General features: G+C 38.9%; 1 protein-coding gene across 1 annotated transcript in view; it reads right to left on the reverse strand.

Annotated features, from left to right (window-relative positions):
- Positions 1-16,782, reverse strand: part of UBR5 (ubiquitin protein ligase E3 component n-recognin 5) — a 3,965,620-nt gene that overhangs the window by 714,914 nt on the left and 3,233,924 nt on the right. Inside the window, exon 46 of the mRNA XM_044065648.1 lies at positions 14,697-14,810. Coding sequence (XP_043921583.1) covers positions 14,697-14,810 — 114 coding nt within the window. The remainder of the gene's footprint in view (positions 1-14,696; positions 14,811-16,782) is intronic.

The raw sequence follows: 16,782 nt of genomic DNA on the forward strand, positions 1-16,782 counted from the left end.
CTCCCTCTTTCACTCATCCCAGTCCTGCAATTTTATATTTTTCTTAGATACGTGGACTGAAAAGTTCCTTCATTGTATCTAGCAACCAAACCTTAAAAGTTGGCTCCTTTAGTAAACATGTCAAGAGGTTACAGGGCCATTCCTTGTTCCACTCATCCAGAAGTTGTATACTCACAGGCACCAAACATCTCATATAAGCCTACACCTAATGGTCCCCCAAGTGCAAAGACCATAAGGCAAGCATACACTTTACTTAATATGATTGTCACTGGGGACTCCACTGTGGGAGAGAGAGATGTCCCACTCACCAGTTTGGACAAGAAGTAGCTTAGTTCTCTACCTGGAGCCAGGATCTGCAATATCATACACAACTCAAGTTACTACACTTGAGATACCAATATGATACTATCATAGTCCATGTGGGAGTAAAAGACCCAAAACATACCTCAAGAGACTATATGAAAAAAGACATAATGAATCTCTTGCAATATGTGCCACACAGGTAAGATGCTCACACGGAGCAGCATTCTACCTTCACCAATGATGATGCCACAGTATGAACATAAAATAATTGATTTTAATAATTGGCTTTGTTTCTTGTGTCACTCTAGGGGGATCCAATTATCTCTCAGGATGGGAGAACACAGTCAAAAGACCACGTTGCTTTACCAAGGATGGGTTGCACCGGTTCCCCCTAAGCTTTTGAATATGGACTAAAACTTTATCCACCACCTTACAGCCTTTTTTATGCTATGCCAAAAAGACAAAACTACCATAGTGAAAAAGTGTACAAGCAAACTTAAGGTATTACTGTTCAGTGCACAGAGCCTAAAAAAAAAATCCACTTCTTCAAGCCCTGCTCACTGTGGAGAATTTAGACATCTGTGCTGTGACCGAGACTTGGTTTAAAGCCATAGAAAGTACTCCAGAAGTGCAACGCTACAGTGCCTTCCACACATTTAGACCAACAGCAGCACAGACTGGGACCAAAGATGGAGGTGTTTCAATCTCTGTTAGCAACAAACATACTTCCAAGGTTGGTTAAACAGGATGATACCATGGTTCTCAATCATGTGCAAGTCACCACAGGTAAGGTCTCTCACTGCATCATGGCTAACTACAGGTCACATCTATGCCCCTATAGTCTCACAACCCTTACCTAAACCTAGGAGAGGTGCTCAAACAAACAAAAAACGTATTCGTGGGTAACTTTACTCCTCTAGAGACTGGAAACGTACACTGCCTCAAACTCACAGGCACAACACTTTCTGACTTTACTAACACAAACACCCTGGAAGAGACGGTGTACGTTCCAAAGGATCAAACATACTGGATCTGGTACTCACCAACATGGGAGAGCTTTATCCTGCATACCCCCCTCCCCACCATGTCACATCCTCAGTAGTAAAGACGGATAACAAAGCTGTCGCATTTTAAGGAAAAATCAACCAAGAAAATCAAGGTAAGCCAGTAATAGTTAGGAACTATTCAAAGGCAAATTACATCTTATTAAGTGACAGCTTGTCAAAATTCATGGCTCCCCCAACCCCGAGACCACAGCTACCTATACAGAATTATTCACAGAGTAAGTTTACAAACATGTGAATAGCTGCATTGAGGCTGCTGTACCTACCATAAACAAACCGAAATCAAACACTAAAAACAAACCCCAATGGTGGAACCGGGTATACAATAAAAGAAGAAAATTCATGTCCAAAATCAGGAAAAGCAACTTCCTTAAAGAAAAATACTCTCTTATACAAATAAACAAGCTAAGATAGCTAATTAAGTTCAACATGGCGAACTATAAAATCAGGATAGCCTTGCATGCTAAGGACAATCAGAAGTCCTTCTTCAGCTATGTCCGGAACCTTAGATGTAACACACAACAGTGTGCTCAACTGGTGGTGAATGGTGCACCTGCATCTACTGACTGATAAATTCAGCTCAAATTTCAACCCCCCCCCCCCCCAGGTCCATCAGGTGAAATCCCCTCCAACATACTTCCCCAACAGGAACCACGTGTTGGCAGCACTTAAGGCCAAAAACACTGCCTTCATAGGTCCTGACAACACCCTCGGTTGCCTCCTGAACAGTCTACAACTTGACCTATCAGGACCACTTCAGGCACTCTTCAACTACTGCCTTGAAACAGGCCACATTCCAAGTCAACGGTGGACCACAACACTCATTACAGTAATATCAACTGACTCAGAGAACTACAGACCCAACAGCCTAACAACCTAATATGCAAAGACATGTAAACAAATTATATTATCGTGGAAATGATAAATAAGAACACTGGCAACCTACAAGACACTGGACCCATCTTTACTTGGCTTTAAGGGAAGGTTATGCCTACTTAACTTGGTAGACTATTGGGAAGGTCACCAAGGCAATCTATGAGGTTGAGACAGTGTATACAGCACATCTTGACCTGGCTAAGGCATTTGATACAATACCCCAAACTGAGGTACTGTTGACAAGCTCTCTGAGTTAGGTGTAAACTTTTACATAACTCACTTGATTGCCGGCTGGCTTCAAAGACAGGACGGATGGGTGAGATCACCTCCACAAAGAGACCAGTCATCATCCAGTGGATTAACCCAGGGCTCTATGCAGGGCTTGCTCCTTTTTGGCATCTACTTCTCGGAAGTGAAGGCCAACATTAAAGGCCTCTGCCTCACCAGTTTACAGATGACTGTAAATTGGGACTATTATAGGCTCCCCCAAACACAAACATCTTGCAGGTAGGTTTAACACAGACAGATGGCCTAAAACTCAATGTTAAAAATGCATTCTAATGCCCTTTGGGAAACTGTCAACACAACTTAATTACTCCACTGATAAAAAACCACTAAGAGTCAACCCGGCAGTAATGGATCTAGGAACATTTGTAGACAGCAATCTGGCCTTTGACCAACACGTAGCTAAGACGATAAGAAAATCATTCTATGTTGTCCAACTTAAAGATTAGGGTATGGCATTCAGGTCCAAAGAAGTTATAGTACCACTCTACTCAAGCCTTATCAGGCCTATTACTGTATACAATGTCCCCTTTCAAATGTATCTAATCAGACACCTGCAACAGTTGGAATGCTCGCAAAGGTTTCTCACTAGGAGAATTAATTATTTTTTATTTATTTTACATTTGTTAACCGTGATAGTCTGACTGGATACATGTCCATTTTCAGCGGAGGCCCAGGGAGAAAAGCTCCACATAGTCAAACATTCAAAAGGTTACACAAGAAGTTAGAAAACAATTAGAATATATAAAAACAAAGTGGTAATATATCTTATGTACACTGGTTTAATAATGTTCCCTAGTAGGTACTCACAGTTCTCATGGACAGACACAATTACAAGTAAGATTGTAACTCACAGTTAGTCCCTAGTAGGGACTCACAGTTTTGATGGACAGAGGCAATTACAAGTAAGATTGGATACATAGCATGGTGATGTAGTTAGATGCTATGATAATTACTGATTATGCTACGATAACTATGGATTATGCTATTGTTTTATAAATTAATCCGGGTTAGTACATGGGCATAGCCAGTAGAGTGGTACTATAACTTCTTTGGACCTTCAGGTCATGAATACCCTTTCCTACACTGATCGTCTAAAGGCTCTTTCTCTGTATTCAGTCTCTTACATGCTGCTGAAAGGGGATCTTTGAATGGCCTACAGAGTTTCCTCAGACGCCATCCCTGATGGATCTGTAGCACATGTGCAAAACAAACAGCACCAGAAACACTAAATCCAGAAATTTGGACTTCGTTTGTGACAAACAGAATGTGCTAGAGATACAGATGTGTGTCCCAAAGGATCCCCACACTATGTAACAGGCTCCCCATCCATGTAAAACACAGTTCATCCCTGACTCTATTCAAACAAAACCTCAACAACTGGATGGGAAATCATAAATTTATCCCCAGTCTGGCCCCCCCATGTCCTTTACAGAAAAATTTTGTCAATAAAACATTGTTGGGAAAAACAAAATTCCCACAAATTATCACATATAAAGTAACCCACTGAGTACTGAAAAAGTAATCAGAGACCTGGGGACCCAAGTTGATAGTGACCTCTCATTTGACACCCACGTTGCCAAAGTGGTTAGAAAGACTTTCTACCTTGCCCACCTTATCATGAAGGGGTTCACATCCAGATCAAAGGAGGTCATCGTGCCCCTGTACTCCTCCCTTATCAGGCCCATGATTGAGTACAATGCCCCATTTGGTATGCACCTCACCCGGCACTTACAACAGCTGGAGAGACCCCAGAATTACCTCACCAAGAGGATCAAGGGTTTCCAACATATGTCATATGCTGCCAGGCTAAAGAAACTCCAGCTCTATTCAGTAGCATACCGCCTGCTCAGAGGTGATCTGTGCCTGACATACAAGGCCATGTCCAACCAGGAATTGATGGACATGCTCCACCTCAAAAAAACAAAATCCATAAGAACCACGAGAGCCAAAGATTTAAACCTCAGTACAAACATGAATAGAACATGCTGGAGGGACAGATTCATAACTCAGAGGCTTCCCATACTCTGGAACAAAATCTCAATCCATGTTAGGCAGGGCCCCTCACGGACTCTCTTCAAGAGAAATCTTGACGAGTGGATGGGAGATCGTAGGTTTACCCCAGGGGTCACCCCTGTATCACTACTTAACAGAGGCACAGTAAACTAATTTTAATAAGTAAGGGGGTCTTCAATGTGTCACTACTAGACAAAGGCACAGTATTCTAAATTTATTCTATACACCTTAGTACCACTACATGGGGTGGCGAAAGCCACATCTCTATGGCTAGGCTTGCAAATTCCTCAGGGCAGATAGCCTAGTACTAAACTATGAAACTAGGAAACTATAAGTATCATCCTAACCCCCCCCCCCCCCAACAAATCCTTGGCTACCTACCTACTAACATGTCCCCCATATGATACTTGGAACTCAAATGGTTTGGAGCATGTATAGCTAGGATTGTAAGAGTCTTAGAAGCTGTTAAGCCTAGTAACAACTTAAGAACTGAAGCATGATCCAAAAGGACAATTGATGCATATCTACCTTGTTTATGAAATGCTTGTGTCACTGCATCATGTTTACTCTATCGAAATGAACCCAGTTTCTATAGCTAGATGAACAGTAGGCAAATTCCCATTTTTCTCTCTCCCCCTCTACATTTATTTACTTAATTATTTACATTTGATAACTGGGTAGTGTCTGACTGGGCCAGAGACCTGTTTTCAGCAGAGACCCGGGGAGAAAAGCTACAAGTAAGACTACGTAATTACACATTTATACATATGAAAATTACGAGTTCAAATGCAAGTTCCTTGACGTTGTATCTAAAAGCATATAACAATGGTAATACAATAAGCTTATACTATTCATACAGACAAAATAAATATATATCTATAGCTATCTATACACCTACCTATATATATATATATATATATATATATATATATATATATATAAATACATATATATATATATATATATATATATATATATTTATAAATACATATATATATATATATATATAGATATATATAGATATATATATATATACACAAATATATATATATATCTATATATGTATATATATATAGATATATATAGATATATATATATATATATATTCCCCCCAAGGATAAAAATATCACAAACTGAAGCCAAGAAGGCTATTGCCAAGAAATACTGACATTGGGTGGTGGAGAGAAGGAAGACAGACAGTAAGGGATTAAATTAGTTAGCCTGGTGGAGAACATGAGCAAAGCCTATGTTTGGTGCAATATTCCTTTAGAGACTGTTTAAAGTGCATCACTGATGGACAGAATATGCTGAGGCAGAGAATTCCAGTGTTTGGCAATGATATGCGAGTATAAGGAGACACGGTGAGTTCTGGGTTTTGTTAACCTTCAACAATACTTTATCAGCAGACCTAAGAGATTTTAGGTTAGTGTAGGGTTGGACAAGGTCAGATGGAGCTGGGCAGTTGTCAGGTTTGTATAAGACTGTATGGGCGGGTTAGTAGCTGAGTCAGAGTAAGCAGGTGAGGAAGCTCTAACCAGGTCAGCTGGAGAAGGGCAGTGCAATGGTAAGATCTTTCAGATTGATTAGTGGCAAATCTGGCTATTTTGTTATAGCAAGATTTAGGGCTATTCAGTTCAGATTTGTGAAGATTGGTAAATATTTGTGTACAGTAAAGCGGGGAGGATAAGAGATGGGTTCTGGCTGTTGCGTGTCTGGCATGGTCAGTAAGATATGATTTGGTCCTACAGAGAGAACACAGTTTGACATAAACCTTTTTAACTGTTAGTGCAAGGTTTGTCAAACTTAAGTCCACTATCAATTGTGACACCAAGAAGTTTTGTATGTTCAACAAGTTCTACTTTTGTGGCATTGGAGGAAGTAGAGAAAGGTGGCTGGTTGGTTGTTGTTGAGGTACTACAGAAGACCATAAGCTTGGTTTTATTAGCTTTAAGTACAAGTTGATGGGCTGTTTAGCAGTTTTCAACATTGTGGAGGGCTGCCTGAGTTTTTTCTTGGAGTTCCTTGACAGACGGGCAGAGCAGATTAGGGAAGCATCATCAGCATATTGTATGACTGAGGCTGGATTTGCTGAGGAGTTTAGGACATTGTTATAAATTGTGAATAAAAGTAGGCCAAGGAGAGATCCTTGTGGGACTCTTACATATACAGGGAGATGGGGGAGAGTTTATTGTTCCATAAAGTGGCTTGTTTCCTATCTGACAGGTAGCTATGAAACTAGCTTAGAGCTACAGTGGTAGAAAGCCAGTTTAGTGAGAAGTATTTGATGAGATGGTGTCAAATGCTTTTGACATATCTAGGAAGGTAGCAGAGACTAGTTGTTTTTTGTTTTTGACTTGATTTACTGTATATTAGTAAAGCTAATTAGAGCTGTACTGGTGCTATGCCTAGGTCAAAAACCATGTTGTGTATTAGATAATAGATTATTTGACAGAAAGTGGTCTAAGATCTGTTTGTGTATACATTTTTCTAAGATTCTGGCAAGTGGTGACAAAATGGCTAAGGGTCTGTATTTGGATACATCAGTAGAGGGGCCTCCTTTATGTAAGGGTATAACGAGATATTTTCCATAGTGGTGGTATGTACTGTTCAGAGATGGAACAGTTAATGAGAATAGATATAGGGTAAGCAATGGAAGTAGCAGCTAGTTGTAGAAAGTCACCAGGTAGCTGGTCTGCAGCTAGTGTGCAAGGTTTTAGTTTAGAAAGGAAATTTTTAACATAACTTGTTTAGACAGGCTTGAAATAGAGGAGGGCAGAATTGTTGTTGGAGATTTTAGGTATGGACAGAGATGTATTAGGAGTTCTGTTTAGTACAGAGGTTACTGAGTTAATAAAATGGGAGTTAAATTGAGTGGCTATGCAATCATTTAGGCTGGTCAGAGTTGAGGTTAGGGTAGTGGGTTTCCTGGGTTGAGAAGGAGGTTGATTGTGTGCCAGAATCATTTGGGATTTTTCTGGTACTTTAGCTGACTTGTAGGAAGTACAGAGATGGTGGAACCAAGAACCCAAGAATATAAATATAAGCATGAGTAAAGATACTTGTAGGCTGGAGAATAAAATGCTTGAAATTTATTTCAAAACACAAAGTTAGGTAAGCGCTTTCGAGGCAACCCACTTCATCAGAACTTAATGCACAAATAAATTAGCACACAAGGTTTAAATAAAACCAACAACCAATAACAATTATTTAAAAATCAGTGAAGCAACCCTCTTTTTTCAAGAGAGGTTTTAAGAACACAGCACTGTTAAGGCCGGGTGATATGTATGCCTTAAAGTCCACTATCCACCTTAATTCTGCATATTCAGTTTCATTGTTAGTCACCTTCTCTAAAACTCACATTCATTTTCTGCAAAACCAAAAATTTAAAATTGTGCTGGTCTCCACAATCTAAAGCCTACAAGTCTCTTTACTCATACATTTTAGCTGACTTGTTTGGAAGTATTTTTTTGTCTTGTTTAATTAGTTTTTTGGTTTGATTTCAAAGTTGTTGGTAGGCAATGATATTTTATTTATTTCTATTATTCTGTAAGAGATAACAGGCTCTGTCACTGTTTTAGAAGAACAACGTGTATTTTGACAACAAGGGACTGTTTGGATTTGGTACAAATTTTTCTAATTGGGGCTAGACCATTAAGGATTTGTAGGAAAGCACTACTGAAGTACTGTACTGTACAGTCCAACTGAAGAGTTTTTAGAGGTGTCCAGTCATATTGATGTAAGAGTATTAAATAAGGTAGGAGAAAAGTGTTTTTTATTGCGACTGCAACACAATGAAATCTTACAGGAATTGTGCATATGGATATCCTTTGTACCGCATATTTTTAAGAGCCTGCTTAGGTATCTTCCCCCTCTTTATATGTCACACCTCCTAGGGCCACCCGACACAACTCAAGTGTCATAGATAACATTCTAATCACCTGCCATAATCAAAATACCTTGCCGGAATGCCATTATTTCTAATATCATAGTTTTTCTCTCTCCTACTTTAGCTTTGAGGGATATAAACTAAACTAATGAAATCCTTTTTCCTAGTCAGTTTCCTTGTATGGTTACATACTCTAAACCTGGTCGTAAAGTTCATACTCTACTACAAGGGAAACTCCTACAGTTGATAACATGATTACCTGCCCCCTTTCTTTTATTTCTCTTAACCTCCTTCCATTTCTGCATGATATCCTCTTTTAAACTCTGTCTTTATAAAATAAAGACTGGTGTCCCCCTGTAAGATTATGCTCAACAATATACTAAGGTTGAAAGTAACTTTGCTACAATTATGCAACATAAATAGGGAATAAGATAAAGCTTGCTTAAATGCAGAAACAGAGTTTAGTAATATGTGATCAGCATCCATAGTAAATGACTGTGGCTTAAAAAAATAAGGAAATTGCTTATGAGTATATTACACACACATCAAGAAAGCTGACTTCTTACAGACTTGGCAAGAATGTAAAAAAAAAAACAGGACATATCAGAAAAAAACTAATCTGCTTTCTTTAAAGAATGGACAACAGGACATGTGTTTATCCACAAGGTGTTTCCTTGTAAAATATGCTTTTCTAAGAAAGTTTATCCACAAGGCGTTTCCTTAAAAATATGCTTTTCTGCACTTAGCAGCATTTGCACAAGAACAGACGTGTCAGCATTTGCGTCATCAAGGCAGTATTTTTCCAAAACCAAGAGGGTGTGCTTAACTAAAAAAATATATAAAGTCTGTATTAAATCCAGTTATCTTAGGGGTACTGGTAGGGGCACATTTGTCCCGAGGTAAATGTTATATCTCTCACATCATCTGTACTATACGAGAAGTAAAGTAGGACAGTTTCTGAAGCTGTAACAGAAGTCCGTGTGGTTTATTATAAAAAGTTTTGTTACTGCTCTGAGTTGATGCTGCAAAGTATACTCTCTCATCAGTGTATATTCTGCAAGTTACTGTATGCAACAGACTGTGAATGCAACTATAACCAGACTTGATTTCAGCAGAATCCAGCCAGAAAGACTGAGTATCTTAAGAAGACTTCAAATCCATCATAGTAAGCAGCACCATAGTAACTACAATAACTGAAATTAATTTTTCACCCCCTTTCTCCTTAAATGCCTCCTGCAACATTGCATTTATTTCAGCCTTGCAGAGTTACAGTATGACAATTGTTTTCCTTATTTTGCCCACCAACTCGTTTACATTCCACGATAATATATTTATTTTATACACTGAGCCTACTGTTCAGGTTTCTCTTCTTAGCTGAGGCCAGGCTCTCTTCTTTGTGATTGTAAGGGGATCAGACTTTAACCTGAATATTTTTTTTAAGTCAGCAAACAAGGATACTCTTCATTAACATGATATGGGATTGGGATCTAAATTGTGCGACTTACAGAGGAGAAACAGAGGGCTCAGAGTTTAGATGCACATTTGTGTGGCATGTGATGTCATTACAGAACTGGCATAGGGAGAGCATCCTGAACACAGGAATTTCAGAGAAAGAATGCCAAAATGAAAAGGAAAAGTGTAAGGAACTCATTCACAAATCCACCAAGGACTGATATTAAGCTCTGGTTCACAATGTTTAGTACTTTAAACCATACCTCAGGACTAAAAGTACACTTCAGTCTAGCATTCTACATGTTCTTTTGGTCTCTTAAGTCACAAAGTGTTTCAAACATTTCCAGCAAGTAAGCTGGGCATATCCTCAGTACCTGCTGAGGTGCACGTTATAATTTGTAATGTGGAAGCCTAACACACAAGCAGCATTTACCGTTCACCTTTACAAAACAACACCTTATGTTCCTTAAGGGGAGGGTGGGCTAATCAATAAGCAGATGGGTACCGCCTCTTTCAAGTAACATCATTGTCACAGCAGAAGCAGATGCCAGGGACAGGTGCAGAAAACTACATCCAAAGGAACAGATCTGCCTGTTAAGCTGTGTCTTGCACTTTGGAAACTTGGAAGCAAGTTTCAGTGCTAACTTCATCACAGGGGAGATAATGGTGCAGAACTCTAGCAAGTCTTGAAGACCTGGGTATCCCACTTATCTCAAAGCTGCCACCAAATCATGGAAAATTACCATCTTACTTACCTTACAAAATGTGTCTTCAAAGGATAGCTCTCTAGCAGAAAATAGCATACTATATTGTCCAAAACATTACGAGGATGTTGGCAGAAGACATGGTACCTTCTCTCACTAATTTCAGTTTCTGATTTAACCTGCTCATCAGGGTCTTCTCCAGAAAGTGGTACATTAAACTACAAGTTTGAAAAGCAATGTAGTGACTGTCCCAGTATGCTCTTATGCACCGGTGCATTCATTAGGACCCAGTGGTTGTCCAAGTTTCAGGGAAATTCAGACTGAGTTAGTAAGCGTGGGAAATTTCACTCTATCAAAAATATCTATTAGAGATTCTGATGTCATGTCCCTCCTTGTTAACCACATTAATTACTTCAAGTGGCCACGAAAATTCCATCAAGTCAAAATCAAGTCAGTTAATCTGTATATTAGTCTGTAAATTCCTCAGAGATCCCTCTTCCATGTCCTGTACCCCTTTATGCCAGGAGACAGTACAAGGGCCTGCTTGCTCCCTTCCACTTTTATAGTAAAACAGGTAATAGGACAGTCCAATGATAGTGCAGCCATACCAGGACTTTCAGGCACAAATGCCTATGGTTCTTCAATATGCTGCAATAGCACACACACTTCTGTCCTTAGATATGGGGGCTTTTTAGTTCTTCAGTTCTTTAGATCCTCTTATGAAAATATTTCCATCAACCTGTTCCTAAATATCAATTCATGCAACCTGGCTCCCAGGAATCTATGGACCACTTTCAGTCAGCGGTCCATAGTGGTGAAATTAAATTTTTGAGAGAGAACACAGGCAAAAGCAATAGTCTAGTTTCAAACATCTTCAGGCAATATGTTAAACCTAGGTTCTTTTGGCCACAAGAGCACTTGTGGAGCAATATCTATGGCATATAAGAAACTGAAAAACTCAAGATTGCACCAAAATGTGCAGGAAAAATCATTTGCTGACTATATTCAGAGTCAAAAGTAAACTGCTTAAAATTGTCATTTCTATGGAATACAGAGAGAAAGTTCTGACTATAATCTGAGATATATAGGCAGCCTGTGATATAAAAGCAAACATGGGAGAGTGGAATTAAGTTGAGGACACCTGCTCATTCATACCTACAGGAGGGTGGTGGTTTGTTCTGTTGTACAGTTTCATGCTGCCAAAACATTTGTGTCAGTCTTCTTGGGATGAATATGCAGGACCACTCAGGCAGCAAGGAGAAGATGTGACAAGAGTACACATCAGCTACCAGGGACAGGTTTGGTTATGGTCTCTAATAAAAAAAAAAAGCCCTCAAGTTTGCATCTGTACAGATGCAACTCAGATGGGGCAGGGGTTCCAAGTAGTTTCCTGACCTGGTGACAATTAAAGGCCCTCCCTTAAACATTTGCGGGCACCACTCTTGGTGGGTGGGGGTTGGGAGGGGCTAAGCCAGACCTTACTGTCATTAGGAAGAGGGAAGAACTATGATCTGTGGGTATGCGGAAGGAAAGACCCAAGAAAAAGCCATGCACACAAGCTTGATGCCTACCTGGATAATCCATTCTCCAGCAAGATCCCATTCTCTGTCAGAGGTCTCAGACAGGTTATTACGCAGAGGGAGACAAATGAGTTCACGGCTGGTAGGTGCTGAGGGGAAGGCATATCAGGGAAAAAAAATTGATTACACTAAAAAAAAAAAAAAAAAAAAATTCAAAGAAAAACAGATGTTTTATGATTAAACTCAAGAATTTAAGCAAGTGCTGTCTACGTGATGTGGCATAAAGGAACACGGGGGAGGGGGGGCACCCTTTCCGGCTGAGAGCAGTCCACTGATGATATCGGTGAAATAATGGTAGAAAATGGGAGAAGGGTGAGTCTATACTGAATGATGAAGATTTCTGTATTTTTTGGTTAAGGACAAGTAATGGGGCTAGAACAGTCCACCAAAATAAAGGACCCTTCAGAATGAAAGCCCACAAAGATCATCTGCATTTCTAGTTTCTACTAAATTTGGCATCCCCCATCTCTAGACATCACTATTTACCTTTAGTTATTAATCAGAGTAGAGCACTGATCCACATGAACCTTTTTCAGACTCCGCCTGGGAGCACTGTCTGGTTAAGTGACTTGTTCAAAATCACACATTAAGCGAATGCAGGGTGAGGGAATCACACCCTTAACTATAGGGAGCAGCTTACAGCTTTAACCCTCTGCATTAACTTACTAATTTCATACATTCATCCGTTTTCATACGATTTTCAAGTTTGTCTTTTCAGCTTTTCCAGGTTAGGGGTCGCCACAGCGGAACTCCGGTCCGCTAATGATTGGCAGTAGATTTTTTTATGGTGCCGAGTTGCCAGCCCAACACCCAACCTTCAGCGAAGGCACGCCCATTCACGCATGTCTTTCGGCGGTCACTTGACCGCGGGGAGGACAAGCAGACTCCATACAGAAGGCACTCCAGCAGAGAATCGAACAGGAGAACCTCTTGCTGTGAGGCAACAATGCTACTGCTGTACCACCGCGGCTTCGTCTTCATATCATTTTCATACTGAATGAAAACATTTGGCCTACAGACTGAATAACTGCGCACAAACCTTGAATGACTGAATAGGCACATGTACAGATGTTACACATTCAGCTTTAAATATACTGTAAAAATTTTACAATGCTGAATTTTATGTGAATGATCATATAACTATATTTGAACAATATTTAATGTAAGACTACTGAAATGTGAACAAACTTGATATGACTGCAGCACATCCAAAATGATGCTGTACAAAATGATCACCAGGAAAAGCAATTAAACTATATTACCACCAAACAAGAGTCATTTTGTATATCTCAGCTGTGGTTACTTACACCAGCATTTAAACTCGCATTTTAAGCTATAAAGTCCAAACTGCTTGTGAATTCTCTTCTGCTTGATGGAATTTATCACCCTACCACAGTGATGCCACATATGCGCTTTGCAAACAAATGGGACCCATTCCTACAAATGTTTTGCAAAATTCCCCTCAATCCAGTGACATACTGATTACAGTTGTTGATGCAGGAAGTCATAGACAAGTAATAGGTTTACAGAAGGTTACTACGCTAACGGCCATGGAGCCCTTACAAGCCTAGCCATATTCATCCTATCCTAGCTCTCAAGTCAACAGTAAATTAAACATACTACTTTGCTACTAAGGCAGGCTGTCACATTTAGGAGGCCAGCCTACCACTGTCAGTGACATTCCAAATGGTGGCTACAGTCTTTTTCATTCAATTAAGCTACGCAAAACCATAATGTCAACATAAAAACATGAGAAAATAAAAGAAGCCAACCCCATTAAGAAAAAAGTTGAGGAAAACAAGGAACAAAATAAATATTATTCCACTAATTAATATTATGATACCGGCTTTATCTTACTCAGAATCTTAAGGAAATCAAAGTCCATCCCAAAAAGCAAAAGGCTTAATATAGAGGACCAATCTCAGATGATACAACAGTCCATCATAGGACTCAATATGTGCACATAGAAAAACTGCAGGCAATGTAATGCATCAACAATTCATTTACAGGCATACCTATGGAGTGCAGGAGGAAACTGGTGAACTCATCAAAAATTCTGGTGGACAAAGGAAGGACAGAAAGCAACCTATACGGGAAATTAACTACAGAATCAAGTGCTGAAAAGATAGCAATGTTAGCTGCTGCCCCACTGTGCTGCTCTGTAATTCATTAAATGCCGGGAAGAAAAAAACTATGCAAATATTTTGTTAAAAAGGAAATAGTAAACATTGACTGCACTGTTATAAACATATGCAGCGCACACACTGCAAAAAGACAAAATTATCATCGTTAAAAGCAAACTCAGATTCAATTTTGGTAACATGAAAAATCTTTTGTAAAACATTTTGATGAAAGAGAAATGGCTGCAGAGGAGCAAGCTGGTTAGGGCTCACTACATAATATTCAAGCAAATTAAACGGCTCCAAATCCTCTCCTTCTGACATTTTCATGCTTGAACAATAAGTTACAACACTGAAAAAGAAAAGTCTAAAAAAAATATAAATAACAGACAACAAGGAAAATAACTTACTTCTAAGCAATTTCTGTCCACTGTCACTTCCATCAAGATTTTTCCACTGTTTGAAGGTGAGGAGTACAGACCTTGACTAGGACGTCCAAATAAATCTTCTTTCCTAGCATTTGGCTAAAGAATAATATCATTACTACATACTGCTCTTTAGATTTAAAGTATCAAAACTTGATCAATTCATATCTAGAATATTCAGTTAAAAAAATGAAAGTTTACTTACCGTAATCAACATTTGGTGAATATTAAGATTATGTACAGTGTCCACACCACACTATGAATGCCATACATGAATATGTATTACATCTTCCTAATGTTCTCAACAAACACTACATGCAAAACGTATTTCCAACAACCCTAACTTTAAAGGAGCTGGCACAAACTCTTAACCCATATGTTCTAAAAGGGAGGGTAAGGGGGACTAGCTTCTCCCTTTATAAACTATACTATGGAAAACAACGGAAGAATTAGTGAAGTGTCCCAACCATACCTATCAAACTGTCCAGATTTCTACTTCATATTTTTGGTCAATTTCTCATAAGTTTATGGTTTCTAGCAAATCACTGATGATTTAAGTCACTAAACTGTTAACATACACAAGTTTCAGACTTCATATCTTTCAGAAAATGCATGCTAACACAAATCCTGTTTTTCTAATCATTTTCTATGTTTTTAAAAACAATATTTAAACCTATCCCTATTTTTTGGCCTTTGTCCCCTCATTATTTTAGGCTTTGCCCAGATTTCTTGCTCCAAGTGGTTAACAGGTAGGTTTGTAATGGTTTTATGAAAGTTTATATATAAAGTGAAGTCAGCCAGGGAGGTGGTTCGCTTCAAAAACTCTCTGGAAAAAAAATTATATATGAATGATTATGAGATAGTGTCCTTACTTAAGAAACATACTGATAACTCTCATCTACATACCTCTCAACCTCTCAGTGCAAGAAATCTGGACAAAGTCTGACAAAATGGGGGGACAATGGCCCAAAAACAGGGACAGATTGTACATATTGCTCTTACAAACAAACAGTTGCTACAGTGTTTGTGTAAACATGCATTTTCTGAAGGATTTGAAATCTGAAATTCAAGTGTAATCATTACTTAGTGACTTCAGTCCTCAAATCATCCCAGTGATTTGTCAGAAAACCACAGATTTTATGAGAAATAGACCATAGGACACAAAAATCTGGAAATCTGAGAGGTATGTTCACCTAACACAGTGTAAACTAATGTACTAAATGTATGCATGGTTTATTACTCTTTCTGCCTGCCTTGTGAAATCTTTATGATTCTGTCAATATGAAGGTTATCTGACACATACATTATCAGAATACAGTTTGACATGTATGTATTTTAGAATATTTACTGTCTGTGTTCTATGGTTCTCTGCTATGATTTTTTTCCAGCTTTGAACCATCCTCTACTAAACCATATCTTGTCTTCCCAACAGAACAAATATCTACACTCTTCGATCTCCTGGGGTGAGGTAGACCTAGCCATTAAAAGGATACCTAAAGTGAAAGCGCAAGGAACAGTTGGCTTTTCAGCAGAAGCATAGCATGCATTTAGAGGGTATTTATCATCTCTGATAACAGAAGCCTTTAGGGATATTTACAACACAGGGTTAACATCTGTACATCTCTACACTACTATCTTAGTGTTTCTGAAGCCAGATAAAATGCCTCCTAGTTAGGAGATTATCAATGTGCATCTTTTATTAATATAGACATTAATGAACAGAATGAAAGATTGCCACCATGCCTTAATTTTAAATGCCCAGAATTTGTACCCAGCTGTGTAAGTGCATATCACATACGTGTGTGTGGTTAACATTATAATCAAACACAAAAAAAACAGCAGGATCCTAGGTTAACTCAGAGTTAGCCAACCGATGTCCCAGAATCTTTTGTGGTACAGGTCTGAAATTAAATCAAAAAGGCTAGGCAGGAAACAGTCCTAATATTTAAAAAAAAGAAGTGATGTAATCACTATAACGTTCCATCTGAGTGGTTGTACTTCATTTGTCTTCAGCCTTAGGGCTTCGGATCAGTAATGGATCCAACACTGTCACATAGCTAGCAACTCTGAT

Source organism: Protopterus annectens, chromosome 3.part0 (assembly GCF_019279795.1).
Source record: "Protopterus annectens isolate FY-2018-M chromosome 3.part0, PAN1.0, whole genome shotgun sequence".
Classification (NCBI taxonomy): domain Eukaryota; kingdom Metazoa; phylum Chordata; order Ceratodontiformes; family Protopteridae; genus Protopterus; species Protopterus annectens.